At 40.4% G+C, this 17,739-nt stretch overlaps 1 protein-coding gene across 2 annotated transcripts; it reads right to left on the reverse strand.

Annotated features, from left to right (window-relative positions):
* Positions 1-622: 622 nt before the first annotated feature.
* ZNF622 (zinc finger protein 622) lies at positions 623-17,123 on the reverse strand. Of its 2 annotated transcripts, none has more exons than XM_026673433.2 (7): positions 16,597-17,123; positions 13,396-14,010; positions 12,013-12,270; positions 10,145-10,307; positions 7,716-7,828; positions 1,636-1,779; positions 623-901 (listed from the first exon to the last, which is right to left on the reverse strand). In XM_026673433.2, exons 1-7 carry the CDS (start codon positions 16,628-16,630, stop codon positions 774-776), a joined length of 1,455 nt encoding a protein of 484 aa, XP_026529218.1. In that variant the 5' UTR covers positions 16,631-17,123; the 3' UTR covers positions 623-773. The 2 variants fall into 2 exon arrangements, with proteins under 2 accessions (XP_026529218.1, XP_087817291.1); XM_087961165.1 differs by having other exon boundaries at positions 12,013-12,267; positions 16,597-17,078.
* Between the last annotated feature and the right edge of the window lie 616 nt (positions 17,124-17,739).

A 17,739-nucleotide genomic window follows, 5' to 3' on the forward strand; every position in this document is an offset into this window, starting at 1 on the left:
ACTCTGTAAACCGCTTTGAGGGTTGTAAAGCACTATAATGCGGTATATAAGTCTAAGTGCTATTGCTATTAAGTTCATTATGAGAATTGTCACTACCCAATGTATCAGACCATGCTGTGCCAATTTGTCTAAGCACAAGGGTCCCCAGCATTTTGGGGCTGGTAGCTTTAACTGGAATTTTGGAATATTGCATCCCACTGGCACCTTGAAAAAGTGATTGTGGAGAGGATCTTGCCAATTATTGTATAAAACACTGATTTCTCAGAAGATAAGTTAATGAAATTGTTCCCACAACCCCTTCTAGCCATCTGGAATGTTTTATTACCTCAAATTACCTTTGCGAATAGCAGAGAACTGCTTGAATGCTGTGTTTAATAGTGCAAGGCAGGCAGGCACCAATTCAAACTTATTCTTAGTGAATTTCCAATTAGATGACGTTTTAATGCAATAATGGTTTACCAATCAGTATGCAAAATAGTTCACGAAACTAGAATGTGTGAAATGGTTACAAGTGTTATGCCAGAACGATGCATATTATCTGAAATCCCCAGAGAAGAGCTACACTTTAAACCCAGCTACATAGTACACATGATTGGGATACAATACTATCACCAAATTACAATACATTTTATGCATATGCTTTATTGAGCAAGTCTGATTGACAACATTCAACTGAAATATTTGAAATAGCAGCCTAGATGCAACCACTGGTAAGTCATCAGCCATACGTTTGCGGCATCACTACTCCAATACTGAATATTATGATTATGTTCTTAGAACTGGACTTGTGAGCGAAAATGCATCTGCTTTGTAATGTTATTTTGCATACTAGTTTTCAGCATCCATTTTGCTTTCATCCTTTGAAGGTACTGCATGTCATGTTCACGAGCCAGAGCTGCTCCTGCATTAATGGAGAAAGAACCAATATCTGAATTTCACCAAAAAACATAATTATTTTCAAAATGAAAAAAGTTGATTAAACCTGCTATGAACTCTGCAATGGAATATTATGTTCTCCATAAAGTCTGTCACTTTGGAAATGCAACTACTTTTATACTTTAAATTCACAAACATTTTGAAATTGTCCTGTATGGTGTTTGTCTATTGATCTGGTCCTGCTAACTGAACAGCATAAGCGACTATCTAGTTCAATGTTCTATTTCCAACTATACTTACTGTACTGTATTTCTGAGAACTGAGCTATCAGTAGAATTCTGTAACATTTTTTTTGCAGAATAACCATGAGGGGAAAAGGATTCTACCAGCACCCAGAGGAAGTAAAGGGAAAGGTGCACAGATAAATAAGAGAAAACCCTCTTAGAATATAGTTTTACTTTCACCATGCTGAATTTTCACCTTGTATAAGCAAACAAGGAAAAAGGGGGACGGAAGAACTGGCAACTTGAAGTTATATGCTAAAACATGAATTAAAAATGTGTAAGTTCTTGAAAATATGACATCCAGTTTGAAATGTGAGAGAAGCATTCTGTCAACATCAGTAGATTTAACTACTTTCAGGAACCTCAAGGAGAAGCTTTTTATTATTTACATATTTGTACTGGCAAAGATGTTAAAAACAATGAAAAAGCAAGCTAGAAGGACACTGATGTAAATACACTGCTTTTATCTGCCCACCTGAGTTGCTTGTCCAACCAAGGGCTTTATATTGTTGCAGCACTCTGCCCACTGTCTGTTTATTTCTGGAAACCGCTACTGCTCGTGAAGAACCAAATCGCTGCTTGTAATATCTCATCAAGGAACGGTGACCAATCCTGGCACCTTTATTAAAAAACCAACATTCATATATTAAAGTAATAAAAGATATAAAATACCTTTTTTTGTTATAATAGGAGTATTTTGTCTCTAGCTGAGGAATATTCTCTTTCCCAAAAGCATGTAATTGCAGAAGTAGCTGGAAATTCACAATGGAATTCTATGCCCACACAAAAAGGAAATTTGATGAGAACTGCTAGATTTCATTTGGATTCCAATTCTGAAAGCTGATCAATTTCTTTGGGACCTTTGAGCCTATAGTGAGATTTGTCTTGTAATTATTTTTTATTAAAGATTGTAAATTGCAATAATAAAAAGTCTATAGTGAGATTTGGAAACATAGCTGCTAGTTTTTACTGAAGTTAACTTTTTCTTCAAAACCTGGGATGAAATATGCAGGCACAACAGATCCTTCTGAGGAGATAAATTCTAGAGAAATAACTTCAGGGCTATGAAAAGTAGGCTACTTTAAATTCTTTGTTTTAATTAAGTTATGGACCTGTGACACATTTTTGTTTTAAAAGAATAAGATTGGCTGCAAGGAAATGAAAGATTCAATATTCTTCCCACAGCAGTCTAATGGAAATATTCTAATATATTGTCCTGTGATAAGAAAGTAGATTTGTCAATCACTCATCCATTTTTATGTGCACTACCATTTTATGGGGAAACAAAATGTAAACACAATATATTATTTTTCCAAAACAGTTTAAAGAGCTGAATCACACCAAAGTGTCACTATAGTCAAAATGGAGAATCACACTTAAATGGAACTAACAAAAATATTCATAGATTAAAACCTTCCTCTTTCCTTATTACTGCGCCCCCACCTCCAAATTTCTTTCAAAATCATTTGGAAAAACAACCATGAATTACAATTAATCTAAGACTACTATAAGCCAAAAGCACGGAAAAGTCTTTGCATTATTATAAAACATCAGCTTCCCTCCATTTTATATCTGAGAAAGTTGCTATGCATCAAACATAATTTAAGGTCAGATGAATGAATGAGTCATTGTTGGTAAATGTGGCCATGCAGAGACCTGACAGAATAGTATTCCTGCCCATGTGAATATGCAAATATGTGAATATGTGATTGAGAAATGTCTTTTTTAATGATAAAAAACAAGTCTCTAGCAATATGAGTCAAAAGGCCTATAGCAATATGTTTTATATCAATGTCTTGATCCTAATGCTAAGGTTATTTCTTATGCTACATTATTTATGTATTTAATTTCTATATAACACTTGCCAATGTCATCACTTCTAAATATAAAATGCAATACAATAAGCAATTAAAATATTTTAGAACATATAAACTAGTAATTATAAATAATGGGGCTTTATCCAGTATAATAAGATTAACACAGGCTGAATAAAATATATTTTCAAGAATAAAGTTCCAACTATGTATTATTTATTCCAGAGGATATGAGTAATGTCCCATGGATTCTTTAAAAGAAAGAAAATCCCTGCAGTAAAATGTATTCCAATACATAATATACCATATGCTTGGAATCTCTTTTGTTTACAGGGAACATAACCATTTATTTTATTTCATGTGTATCTCTGCTTTATCAAGGTATTTTGAGATCAACTGTACCAAACGGTAATCCTATAGCTTCTTATCTCCAAAATGCTTTTCAGTTAATTGTGAAAAAAATAAAGATAAGAACGTCAACATTCAATGTTCTGTGTTATTTCATCCAGATCATTTTAAATTTTGAAGAACAAAGTTTTAAAAATGTTATATAAATCACTTCAGTTTCTGCTATTTTAAGTATAATGCTTTCCCATCCATTAACCCAATACTCTAGCATCTATGTAATTCCAATTTGTTTGCAGGGGCAGACCTGCTTCATGTCTTAGCAGAAATGTGTAATTCAAATAACTCCTGCTGAATTTGTGATATAGGGAAGGAGGGGAAAAATTCTTTATTCATCAGATAGCACATTGGAAGCCAAAGAAACAATTCAGCACAAGGCGGCTCTTAGGGGTCTGTATGGAAATTATCAAGCCAAATTCTGCAAAACAATTATATCACTCTCAATATGCCCACTAGAAGAGTTTACACAACACACTTACCATCGTTTCTAGTTAAAAGTATCCAGATGCAAGTCCCATCTGGTATCCTTCCCTGACCCCTATGATTAAAAACAAGCTGCCCATATGTTATTCAAAAGGGTGGCATATTGCATGATTTGAAAAACTAATCAGCAAAAGGAACTTCAAATAAAGAGATTCTTTTTTTTTTTTTTTGCTAGCAAGGGCAAAGTGCCACAGGCAGATAAAAATAACAATCCAATGGAGTCTGTTTTTGAGCAGCCTGGGTGAAGACAGGAGCTGGCACAATGGCACACTTACAAATTATAGTATAGATGCAGTTAAAGTTATTTTTTTCATAACACCCAGTCTTCTGAGAACATTTGGTACTTGCAAATTATTTGTTTCTATATTAATTTGCTTTATAAGGCTGCCCAACTCATAAAGCAATCAATCCTGAATAATTTATAATTGTACAGAAGCATGAAAACAAAAGAGTTAGAAAAAGAAACCAGCAAACACGTGGATATCAAGAACAGAATGAACCAAAAGGAAACTAAGCAGGCCCAAAATTATACAGGCTCTGCAAAAAAAAAAAACTTTAATTCTGAATGGGTTCATCCAGTGCCTGAGCAAAGAAACATGGCTTATGGAAAGCCAGCAGGGTCTGAGCCATCCAAACTTCAGAGGGAGTAATGTTCCATAGGGCAGGTGCTGTGAAAACGAAAGTACACCCCTGTCCCCTCCTGGTAGTCTGGTTTCAAAAAAGGAGCCTGAAGCACACTCATCCTGAAGGATCTTATGGGACAGACAAATGAAGACAATTTAACTGTCTTTTAGTTATCTTATTAAAAACTACTATATAACTGCCATACTGTATATCAAACTCTGGACAACTATATTCATAATTCAGTACCTTAAAGGGACTTTATAGGTGATAATCAGCACACCGAATTAAATCCAGAAATCTATATATAGGGAGTCAACCCAGCTCAGAGAGCTCTGGTGTTCATGGATGTACCAAGGTATGCCTTTTATTTATTTGTGCCACCATATTCTGAACTAGTAAGAGCTTCTGGGTAGTTTCCAGGGCAGTCTCATGTAAAGTGCATTACAAATATTCAAATAAGACTCCTATATCCAAAAAAGAAGTGACGTAATGATCTAATTATTGCATGAAAAGTAGAACTACAGTTACTTAGGATATCTATAACCCATTTTTTTTTCAATAATTAACCCAAGGCAGTGCAGACAAGCTTCCCTAGACAGTCTCCCATTAAAGCACTGACCAGATCCAGAGATGATTAGTTGTTGCATTAGGTACCAGTTCATATGCTGGATCACATTTGAAAAAAAAAATCAGCATTTTAAAGTCCACTGAAATCAACAAGGCCTTGTTTTAATTGTCTGTGACAGTTATGGATTACAATTCCTGGCATTTAGGAAATGGTTATTCATACAGGAGATACCTTTTTTACAGGAGATACCTCTTCAGATTAAAGACAATGCAAACGTCTTTATCGATAACTTTTTTCTGGTGAGATAATTAGTGTAAAAAGAAAATGAGGGAATAGAGAAATGAGTCCAAAATAATGTTACTCTTACAAAATAGTTGCTGGCCAGTCCCCTTTATGAAGGGGCTCTCTCAAACGGATCTCAATTTTCTCTAGGCTGCTAACTGAAAAACCAAAGGATTGTTTTTCTGCCAGTATCCAACACTTAGACTAGCATTTCTCAATCTTACCAACCTTAAGATGTGTGCATTTGAACTTCTAGCATTCCAAAGCCTTGCCCTAAACCAGTGGTTCCCAAAGTGGGCGGTACCATGCGGTGGGATGACTTAGGGGGGCGCTAAGAGGCGGGGGGGGGTGGCAGAGGAGTGCTGGAGGTGGGCCCTCGCAGGGCGCAATTCAGCTTTCCCCCCCACCCCAGTTGCCTGGCTTGCTGGTGGCCGAGAGGAAGGCGAGCCAGGGCTGATCCTTTGCTGCTTGGGTCATGCCTGGATTCTCCACAGCTGCTGGGTCTTGTCTACTAGGGGCGGGAGTTGGACCTTGCATGCTAGGGACATCCCTTGCCTGCCGCCCCTTCCCCTGCCACCTGCCAGCCTGCATGCTTTGACTGAACGCGCCCGCCGCTGTGAGAATAATGCAAATCAAGCCTCGCGAGAGCGGATCTTCCACCCATGGAGCTTGCATAGCGATGGCCCTCACTCGGCCAAAAAGCTCGGAGGGGCCGCTGGCAGAGGGGGATGCAGGCGGCATAAGCCTCGTGCTTCCTGGTTGCCCCAGCAGCTGACGAGATGTGGGCTGGGAGGGAGCCGAGTAGCGACGGGTCTCACCTTTCCCTCTGCCACCAGCCACGGGAATAAGACAAGGCAGTCAGGAAAGCCCAAACCGCTGCGGTGGGCGAGGCTGCAGATTCGCTTGAAGTTCCTAGCCCTTTCCCCAAAAGAGGGAGGGGTGTAAGTCCTGCCTGCAGCCTCTTTGTTGGACCCTGCTGGCTTTTCCAGGCAACTCAGGACCGGGCATGAACAGAGAATCGCGCCTGGTCCCTGGGACTCTGGGAGACTCGTCACGAGCGACACTGCCGGGTGACTACCTTGTTGGAAGTGTGTGTGTGTGTGTGTGTGTGTGTGTTTCAGGTGGGTCTCCTAGCTTAGGAGGAGAGCGCAAAGGAAGAAGGGAAGGGACAGAGACAGAAAGAGAGGGAAAGAGAAAGAAAAAGAGAGAGAGACAGAGAGGAAGAGACAAGAAAGTAAGGAAAGAAAAGGGAAAGAAAAAGGGAGAGAGAAAGGAAGAAAAAGAAAGAAAAGGGATAGACAAAGAAAGAGGGAGGATGGAAGGAAGAGACAGAAAGAAAAAAGAAAGAAAGGGAGGAGGAAGTGAATGAGATATCTAGTCTAACCACCTGCTCAGCAGGGTTAGAAGGGTGTGTGTGTGTGTGTGTGTGTGCATGCATGGCTGTCAAAACTCCAAAAACAGGTCAAGTAGCTCTGGGATGGTCAGTCATAAATTAGAACACTTGCTAAGCAACCAGTCATTAAGAGAGGACCATTTGTATTTGGTTTGCCAGTCACATGGCCACCTGGTCACGCCCACCCAGTCACATGATCACCATGCCCACCTGGTCATGTGACCAAGCCACACCCATCCAGCAAGCCATGCCTACCCAGTAACGTGACCACTAAGGCACACCCACAAATTAGGCCACGCCCACATCACTGGTTAAGAAATTTGAATCCCACCCCTGGGTGGGAGGCACTGAGGATGACTTTGTTGCACCAAGGTGCGGTAGACTGAAAAAGTTTGGGAACCACTGTCCTAAACCAAATCTACTCTTACAGCAGTTTCCTGTGTTCTGCAATGGAGGGAATAGATACAAAAGCGTACTTTTTTTTTTATAGGAAGGCAGATCACCAAGCAAGAAATCTAGAAGCCATATATATGTATTCCTGTAGGGATGTGGTGGCTCAGTGGCTAAGACGCTGAGCTTGTTGATCGAAAGGTCAGCAGTTCAGTGGTTCGAATCCCTGGTGCCACATAATGGGGTGAGCTCCCGTAACTTGTTCCAGCTTCTGCCAACCTAGCATTTCGAAAGCACATAAAAATGCAAGTAGAAAAATAGGGACCACCTTTGGTGGGGAGGTAACTGTGTTCCGTGTGCCTTTGGCGTTTAGTCATGCTGGCCACAGGACCACGGAGATGTCTTCGGACAGCGCTGGCTCTTCGACTTTGAAATGGAGATGAGCAACGTCCCTCTAGAGCCAGAAACGACGAGCACGTATGTGCGAAGGGAACCTTTACCTTTGTCCCAGACTAGCAGCTACACCCTTCTAAACTGCAGTAACAGAAAGCTAGCTTTGCAAGACAATCATGGCTAATTTTCATAGTGTCACGTACCTGAAGGTAAAATCAGTTCCATAGTTTCATCATCATAGTCCAATTTCTTTTCTGATGGCAGTTGTTCAGACATCTCTACATCCTCCCCTTCTTGGTAATCAGGATAACTGCTCCTATAAAAGAAAAGGGTCAATATTTTGCCTTTAAACATGAGAAGATACTGTCTTAAAATTTAGCTGTTAAAATAGCTGACAGTTTGAAAATGAAAATCTTGTGCCTCGGAGAAATAATGTATAACTGTGGGAGCTTTGAGGCCAAGGAGAAAAACAGTTTGCTTAAGATGAAAATACATGTATCTGTCCTAATCCTGCTTCTTGGGGAATAATGCATTCAATTAAGGACCAGCACTTTTGCTTCCTCTTCTCACTGAGCTGTTTTCATCCTATTGGTCATGAAGCTGCACTATAGATGATTGTTGTATGAATCTTGATCATTAAAATTACAACCTTACTAACTCTTTTCCTTGCACCACGTATTTTATCATGGTGAGACTAAGATCTATTTATTTTTATCCCACCTTTATTATTTTTATAATTTAAGGCAGTGAACATACCTAGGGATTATTAGAAAAGGGGCTGAAAAGGAAGCAGCCAATGTTGTCATTTATGGTATGGCTGGAGCAGAACAATGTATATAGGTCTGGTCAAGACATTTATAAAAGTGCAGAATACAGCTGAAAAAAGTACAAAATAATTCAATCAAAACAATATGTCAGTTTGACACACATCCAAGAAAGAAAAGACTAGAAGAGTTAAGATCGTTAGCCTAGTAAAAGGCCTATAAAGGGCAACATGATCAAGATGTATAAAATTATATATGGCATGAAAAACTGGCTCAAGGTAAGTTTTTTTTTTCCTTGTTGTAAGCAGCAGGACCTGGGGTTTTCTTAAGCCACTGGAGAAGTGGTTATTCAATAAAATTGATCAGAAGGAAATTTAGAACAGACAAACAAAAAACTTCTTCATAGGGCTCAGACCAGGGATTATTTTCATTTATTATTGATCTGTGAGACACTCCTTGTAAGTTCTTCTTCTTCTTCTTCTTCTTCTTCTTCTTCTTCTTCTTCTTCTTCTTCTTCTTCTTCTTCTTCTTCTTCTTCTTCTTCTTCTTCTTCTTCTTCTTTTTCTTCTTCTTTTTCTTCTTTCTTCTTCTTCTTTATATAATTATTATTGTTATTGTTATTATTCCGTAATTGCTTTGAATAATCAGAAATAGATTGCCAGTGATATTATTTTTCCAAACAGATGATTCAAATGCGATGTAATAATCCTAGAAAAAATGATTCCTGAAACAGCAATAGTAACTCTAAAAGAAAGTAAAAGCGTACCAGATGCCTTTTCTGCTATGGCTCCCGCCCTTTGGAACAATATGCCCACCCTCCTGGTCTGCTGTAAGAGCCTCAAAACCTTGCTCTGCTGATTGTCCTGGGTCTTCTATGTTGGATTTAGTTAGTGGACTAGGAAAATTCCACCTCCGCTTTGTAGTATTCTGGTTTTTAACTTATTTAACTTCTGTCCATGTTAAACTTTAATGTGTTAATGTTTTCTATCTTTGTTTTGATGATGTTGATAAGCTGCCCAGAGTCACTTGACAGTGAGATCGGAGAAATAAAATAAAATCACACTGGCAGGATTACATGTAGATAAATGTGCAACCTTGCTCTCACCCCAGTGACTTGGTATTTTATATGTAGGGAATTAATGTGGGCTCTTCCAATTTAATCTAAAAGAATACAATTGTAGCAAGACTGGACAACGTGCTCTTCTAGTCTTGTTTAAATCGTACTGCATCCATATTGTGGGGCAAAAGAACAAGGATCTTGTAGAATACAGATTTAATGAATGTATTTCAATCAGGGACACGATATCCTTGAATAAGCCACTTCCTTCCTACTAAATAAGCCATCAGCATATTGTTCAGTATATTTATAATTCATGTAAAAGAAGAAATGTATATACCCCACCTAACTTCTCAAAATGCAGGCAGACAGAAGGAAGATGTGCCTCCAAGTTTCAAAAGGCCAGTTCAAATGCTGTATTACAGAATGTGTTGAATCTACAGTGACAATTATCTAGACAACTGTAGGAAATACAAGGTCTACAAGCAGACACAACCACAGACACTGACAGGAAGGAAGCTCAATTCTCCTAGAGCAAGGCAGAACTGTAAGCAAAGAGGGCCACCCTACCTTGAACAGCTTCGCTGTGGGTCCCATTGGTAAAACCATTGCTGTATGTTCCTTGTGATCCCCAAGTGACTGTTTGTCACAGGATAGTAGCACTAACTTAGAACGTAGCCTTATAAAATGTTGGTCATCCATAAGCAAATTCATCACATGCATCGCCCCAAGCCCAGGACTTGGGCCATCACTGTCAGATTTTTACCTAGGCCAAACATTCCATGTTTTTCACCAACAATGCAACTCCTACCTGAAATCATAGAAGTCTGCAAATTCCAAAGCAGCATCTCCCTCAATGAAGAGCTTGCAATGGCTTTTGTCATTCATATGTGCCTGTACAGCTTTAGTTGTGTAGAAGGACTTCCCCTTCTCATTGCACCACAGACAGATCTTCCCAACCCCAATCTTCTCTCCTGAGCATTGAAAGAAAAGAAATAAGAATTGCCCTTTGAGCTTACATGGCTTTGAAATATTAATATTAATCTTAACATTTAGGATCAAACTACTTTCTGTTCTCACTGCTACTGCCAAAATCTCTATTCAGCTTTTCCACTGGCCCTGCATCCCGCCCCCTTCTTTTACATAGCATGGAACTACTCCAACATCTTTTGACAAAACAATAGATTTGCAGTCTACCAATGGCTTCATTGTTAATGATTAGAAATCTATTTATCATAAAAAAGTCGCCTATGACATCAAAGAAAACTATGAACAAGTACAGGTAGTCCTCAACTTACAACCACAATTGAGCCCCAAATTTATGTTGCTAAGTGAGAAATTTGTTAAGTGAGTTTTGCCCGATTTTAAGACTTTTCTTGCCATAGTGGTTAAGTGAACCACTCCAGCTGTTAAATGAGTAACATGGTTGTTAAATGTATCTGGTTTCCCCATTGACTTTGCTTGTTAGAAGGTCATAAAAAAGTGATCGCATGACCCCAGCATACTGCAACTGTCATAAATGTGAGCCAGTTGTCAAGCATCCAAATAGAAATCACATAACTATGGAGATGCTGCAATGGTCGTAAGTGTGAAAAATTGTCATAAGCCACTTTTTTCAGCGCTGTTGTAACATTGAACAGTCACTAAGTGAACTGTTGCATGTCAAGGAATACCTGTAAAATAAGGATGAAATGATCTACATTCCAAACTTGGCCAAGTCCCAGTCAAGGTTCCTTGTCAAGAAAAGGAATGGTCATCATAGAATGTATTGCAAAAATAACTTCCGTTTCCCGTGATTAACATTATTTTCGCATTAAGCTTTTCAGCTGAACATGACAGCTTACTAGAACCTCTGATGCAGGTCCATTCCACCAGTGAGAGGAACAGATATAATTGTTTTGTAACCAGTATCTATACACTATACAAGGTTATAATTGTCTTTGCCAAGTAATGCAATCATAAAGCACAATATCATGCGACTGGGTCATTTAGCAGCAGCAATTCTGGCAATCCTGGTTGCCATTATCAAGTCAGGACCTCATGTGACTACAACTTCTGACTTCTTGCCAGCTTCCCCATTGACTCTGCTTGTAGGAAGCCAACAGGAATATTGGAAATTGTGATCATGGGACCACAGGGGTGCTGCAACAACTGGAACTACAAGAACTGGTTGGAAGTACCATTTGTTCAACTGTGCTAAATTTTTATGGTTGCTGAATGATTGGTTGTAACCCAAGGTCTATCTGCAGGTGCAATTTACACAAAACCTATAGGTATACTTTCCAATGTGTTTGTGCTCAACCCCATTCTGATGTAAGATCAAGTTTACTAAAGAGCATTAAATTCTAAGAGAAAATCCAACAGTCTACATCAATATAGAATAGTCTTTATATGTAGAGGTCAACTTCTGTCCAACAAGATGACAACTTTGATATACCTATTTGATATACATTTAAGATGCCATCCACAACAACTATAACATAGCTGATGTTAAAAATGCCATCCAGATTATTAAGAAAATGTGATTTTTTTTAAAAAAAATTGCCATATTTATTAATCAGTTATGTATAAGAAGAATGAAACACTGAGAGAAATTACATATACATCTTTCTTAAAAATCAGTAACAATGTTTATGTATTTACGTGGGGCGGGGGGGGGGGATGGTCTGACAGACTTACCCAAATACTTGATCAATCCTCTGAAATCTACAAGATATTCTATGTCTGGAATGAAAAAACTATGGGCTTTTGTCATGTGGGCCACATTCTTCATGAAACAACTTGAATGGTGAGAACAGAATAAGCAGTTTGTTATAGGAATTGCCTCAGGTTCAGCCCCATCATTCTCAGGTACACTGCTTTCTGCTTCATCTGGGTTTTCCTCTACCTCTTCTTCAGACTCTATGTTTTCATCTGAGTCTATATCCTCCCAACCTTCTACAAGAAATCAGAACAAAACTTTAACCTGGTTTAATTGCATTAAGATGATGCATGTCAACAATTCAATAAAGCAGCATGCTACAAGATCTTACCATTAAGGATAATATCATTAACTGTTCTAATTTTGTTAAGAAAATGAATTTTTCAAAATCTCTTGAAAAACTTTGACACCAATTGCACTGTTTGACTTTAACCTTCAAGCTGTGCAGTCCCTTACCAGTTCTTTTCTGTGAAGTGTCATTTTCCTAAGATAATACATTAGCTTGAGTGCTTTGGAAAAATATATTTTAGTACGATAGTGGTTTGAAAATTGAGAGAAAACCTTTTGTATAGTACACGTTGACAACTCTTAAAAGCAGCCACAATTTAACCAGAAGCATATAGCTAATCTCTGCAGCTGTCATATGTTCCTGAAAAATGACAGTTGCTTTAAAGACTGGAAAACAGGTGCTACATCTGTGAGCTCCCAAAAGCTCTTTTGAAATCCAATTTATTAATCCTATATTCTAACTCAGATCAGTATAGCAGTGGTTAGTTTGGTGAATATTCTACATGATGGGTCAAAAGTCACTCATAAATTATATATCAACCAGCTAACAGAGGACAGGAAGCAACTTAGGCCCAATGAAAAAAAGATTTCAGCCAACATTACATATATTGATTCAATCATAACATAATATAAAAATAAATCTAATTCTGAAGCAAAGAAATTCTTTTGCTTGTACCTTAGGAAATATTTCCTGTCATGTCTTCTAAATTGTATTTAGAGGACATGACAGGAAATATTCTTAAGGTAGAAACAAAAGAAAAGCCTTTTAAAACACTTTTTCTTTTTTACGGTACTTTGTATATTCTAATTTTGTTTTTGTTTTTTTAAATACAGGCCAATTATATCACATCATTCTTTTAATTAATATGCTTTCAATGCAGTAATCTTATGAATGTTTATCAAAGGTTATTGTTCAATAAGGATTATTCCATAGCATATTGTATTCCATAACCCAAATATCTGATGCAAATCTGCTTTCAAAGTTTCAAACTGAACATTATATAGGGCTTCCTCCCAGCTACAAGATCCACATCTTAGTTTTTAACTTTAGTTTAGACTGCTTTTGCCATTACCTTCCTCCATATCTTCCTCCTTTCCTTCATCGTCAGACTGCTGTTGTGTCAGCCTCTTAGCCTGTTGCTCAAACCAGTGTAATCGAGGTGGCCTTTCCATGTGGTCTTTTCTCTGAAGAGAACTGCTACTTTCTTCCATGGAAGAAGAACCAATGGCATCTGCAGACAGGGCAACCTTCTTTGGAGATGAGGATGGCTGAGCTTTGACGGCTTGCTGGATAGCAGTGTTCATAGCATCTTTGTCAACGTTCTCTTGAGCAAGGCCCTTCTCTAAATTCTTCTCATTCAAGAGTTCCACTTTCTTGCTGATAGCTTGGACCGCTTTCTTCTCAAGCTCCAAATGTTTCCTGGATTTCAGGTGGTTCGCATAGGCGTTGAAATTGGAAAATCTCTTGCTGCAAGCCACACAATAAGTTGCAGTGGCCTTATTCTGTTCTTCCAGTCCTGCTCTTTGGGCTAGTACTCTTTCTTGAAAGTTCTCAGCAGTGACAGGGGGCATCTCAGCGACTTTTCTCTTTAGGTTATACCTGTGCCAGTCAGTCTTATAGTGGGCTCGCTGAACATCCGCATCCTTGATAGTTACTCGGCAAGTGATGCAGGTATATGATGCTGGAGCTGGGAAGAAAGGAAACAAGAAAATACACAACAGAGATTGAACTGAGAGAAATTTGGCTTAATCAGTTAGCTTAGATATAAGCGTCCCGTCCCCGTCCCCCAAGACCTCTTGGGACTTGTCAGTTGTTGAACCAAAAGAGAAATGTTTAATTTGCTTTCAGTTAGATAAGAAGAACTATTTGCCCTGGATACCTTTTTGGAGAACTTTAACAGGGATACTAGACATTTCCATCCTGGCTCCCTCCAGGAATACTGAACTACAGTTCCCATAAATTAGCCAGCACACCTGGCAATGGGAATTTAATGTTCTTGGAAGTCAAAGTTATATTAGTTTAAGAAGTCAGGGGATAGATATTTTGTATGTCAAGAGATGTTTTCTAAGATTTTTTTTATTGTTGCAGGTCACTGCAGTTGTGTTAATTTAAATTTAAGAATATGATAGAATTTGTTCAAGAATTCTTGAACCTCATAGATTTGGGGAAAAGGTCAGAGACAAACAATATAAAATACATATACCCACCAAATTAAAAAAAAAAAACTACCAATAGAAATAACCTGTTCTGCTCTCTTACTTTGGGCTAGAGAAATCAAAGTTACTGCCAATTCTTGGTAAGACTACAGCTGGATGACAAATTGTATTAGACCTCATAGTTAAAAGGTTAAATTTCTCTTCTCAGCATTCAGCACTTGGCAACAGAAGATTCCAGATAGTCCTTGACTTACAACAGTTCACTTAGTGACCATTCAAAATTACAACGGTACTGAAAAAAGTGACCTGTGACCGCTTTACAATCGTTGCAGCATCCTCAGGGTCACATGATCAAAATTCAGATGCTTGGCAACTGACCCATATTTATGATAGTTGCAGTTTCCTGGTGTCATGTGATCCCCTTTTGGGACCTTCCAAGAAGCCAAATCAGCGGGGAAGCCAGATTCACATAACAACCAGTGATTCACATAAGAACTGTGGCAAGAAAGTCATAAAATGGGGCAAAACTCACTTAACAAAGGTCTTACTTAGCAACAGAAGTCATAAATGGAAGTAGTCGTAAGTGGAAGACTACCTGTATAAGGTACTAAGGTTAGTATCCCCAGTAATAAACACAAAGATGTATCTTAGAACACAACAGTTCACACCACTCCTTCCTCTCCTCTCCACTCTACCCCCACATGGAGATGCAACTGTGCTTTCCATTAAAATCAACCACAGGGGCCACTGAGACACAGACAAGGCCCCATTTGAATTGCCACCTGTTGAAGAAGTAAGTTTGGCACAAACACAGCCCCCTCTTGTTGTACCCAGGACCAGGAGTACAGGTAATCACTTAGTGACTGTCTGAAGTTAGGCACTGAAAAAAGTGACTTATGACCATTTTTCAGACTTACCATTGCAGCATTCCCGTGGTCACGTGATTTAGATGCTTGACAACTGACTTACATTTACGATGGTTGTAGCATCCTGGGGGACATGTGACTGTTGTGGTTCCCCAACAGCAGGTGCAGACGGCTGAGGTCTCTGACAGCAAGGACTTGGATGAGGGGCCTGTGTGTGATGCAGGGATGGGGCTAGGACTATCGGAGAGTGGGGTGCTTCCTTCGGAGGTTGTGGAGTCTGGCAGCAGTGACAAAGAGGACCCTGGAGAACCTGTGCTCAGTGCATGTGTGCGCAGGGCTGCCTGAAGGAAAGAGCAGCTGAAGCAGCATAGATGACTCAGGAGTAAGGCTGGAATTTGATGGCCCCTCCCATAAGGGATAAAAGCCAGCCTCTGGGGTTGGCTTCTTTGCAGGAAGCAAAGAAGTTCTTTCTACTCAGAGTCCTCATTGAAGCCCTGCTTACTCCGGTTTGTTTTTTGAAACTTCTGGCTTTGGATATTTATCTGCAATTAGTCTTTTGTTCTTGGCAGCCTTTCGCAACCTTGAAAGGGCTTGCTCTTAACTGGGACAATTAGTTTTGAGTGACTCTTGGCTGTGAATGCGCAGAATGCACAGCGCCACATAAAAAAGGTTTGCTTTTATACATACTTCGTGTTTGTTTGATTTGAACAAGGCTTGGGTCAGAACAGCAACCATCTTTTGCCACATTCCCACAAGCAAAGCCAATGGGGAAGCCAGATTCACTTAACAACGGCATTACTAATTTAAGAACTGCAGCGATTCACTTAAGAAAAGCCGTAAGGTGGGGCAAAAAAAACCAACAACCTCAACTTCACAAACGTCTCACTTTGAAATGTATATTTTTGGGCTCCGTTGCAGTCGTAAGTTAAGGACTACCTGTAATAACGTTAGCGCACTGCACTGTAGTTTGGCAAGGCCGCCATTAAAGAAAGGGGCCTCTACGGCCTGTCAACGTCAGGCGCGCCCTGTAACGGCCTGGGCGTGCTTTAACCTTGGCAACGTTAAGCCTGGAGGACTTCAACTCCCAGAATTCTGGGGAGCTGAAATCTTCCAGGCTTAACGTTGCCAAGGTTGGAGACCCCCTACTTTAAGGGTGCGCGTGATCGCTATCGAGAGGACCGAAGGTGGCCCAAGCGGAGGTGGAGGAGAAAGGAGGAAAGGTCCGCTGGGGCGCGCGCGTCTTTAGCCTACCTGGCGCTCCGAGGGAAGGCGTCGCGTCGCTCATAGCCCGAACCCCGCCGGGAAGCACTTCGCCTGCTTGTAGGCCGAGCGGTAGCTCAGGACGGCCTGCGTGAGCTTAAAGCGGGAGAAGGCCTGGGAAACGGGACCCAGCTGCAGGAGAAGGCCGCTCGCTCTGGCTCGACGTGCCCCGCGCGCTTCAGGACACGTGGCGTCGTCGCACTGTTTCGAGGCGGGCAGGCAGGCAGGCAGGCGGGCAGGCGGGCAGGCAGGCGGGCGGGCGGGCGGAAATATCCGAACTTAAACGTCAAAGGCTTTCCCCCCCCCCTCCCCCGCGTGAAGATACTCTTCTCGTTCCCGGGTTAGAGGAGCAGATGGGCCGATCAGGACTCTCCCGAACCTGCTTCCGCACTTGCCTCCCCTCTACAGGCTTGGAGGACCAGCTGCTCTGTTATGGTTGCCGACGGTCACTTGTGTTTGAGCTCGGGACGAGGGAAGGAAAAAAAGCATGGAGGCTTTTAGAAGCCGTTTGCGCGACTGCAGTTAGACTCATAGAGTGTTAGAGGGACTTTTGAGTTCTGAAGAGTGACAGTTCGCCACGGCCAACCTCACCATGGCTAACTCGCTGTGGGACACTAATATCAAAGAAATGGTGGAATAGAATTGTTTTTTTATTTAAAAGGATGCAAAAGCAGGGACAGAATGAAATGCAAATGACAAAAAATAAAATATTTTTTATTTATTTTAAATAATTACATTGAATGGTTCAATTGTCCCGAGGAGAGCTGACCCTTGCAAGCTGTCCCATTCCAAGGAGAGAAACCTTATTCTGACTTTCTCCTTGCTCCAAGGAAAATCGCCTCACAGTCCTTCCAACAACCTGCTGCGGGTCCTGCAATCTCTCCCCCCCCCCACTTCTCAATTGCCTTTTACTTTTCCTCTCTGTACCCTGGCAAGCCATGTAGCTGGCAGAAGTGCTGCCCTAGTTCCTTTCTGCCCCCCCGAAATGCAAAACAAAGGAACGAGAAGGAGAGCGAAAGAGGTGGGGTCCCCCACCCCCAAAGCATCACCCCAATTCCTCCCCTCGCAGCGCATTTTCCTCGGACGTGGTTTTTCGTGGCTTGAGGGAATTTGGAAGAAAAACGCGACAAATAG

The sequence above is a fragment of the Notechis scutatus genome, chromosome 3 (genome assembly GCF_049901735.1).
Source record: "Notechis scutatus isolate UNSWTSFEM ecotype Mainland chromosome 3, rNotScu1.2, whole genome shotgun sequence".
Taxonomy (NCBI): Eukaryota; Metazoa; Chordata; class Lepidosauria; order Squamata; family Elapidae; genus Notechis; species Notechis scutatus.

What these genes read in the sequence shown, in the direction of transcription:
- ZNF622 (XM_026673433.2), bottom strand. Translation starts at nt 16,630, where the DNA reads ATGAGCGACGCGACGCCTTCCCTCGGAGCGCCAG. An exon ending in GGAACTGATTTTACCTTCAG is followed by an intron (nt 1,780 to 7,715) that starts GTACGTGACACT and finishes TTTTTAATAAAG; the next exon opens with GTGCCAGGATTGGTCACCGT. An exon ending in TGGTTGGACAAGCAACTCAG is followed by an intron (nt 902 to 1,635) that starts GTGGGCAGATAA and finishes CCATTAATGCAG; the next exon opens with GAGCAGCTCTGGCTCGTGAA.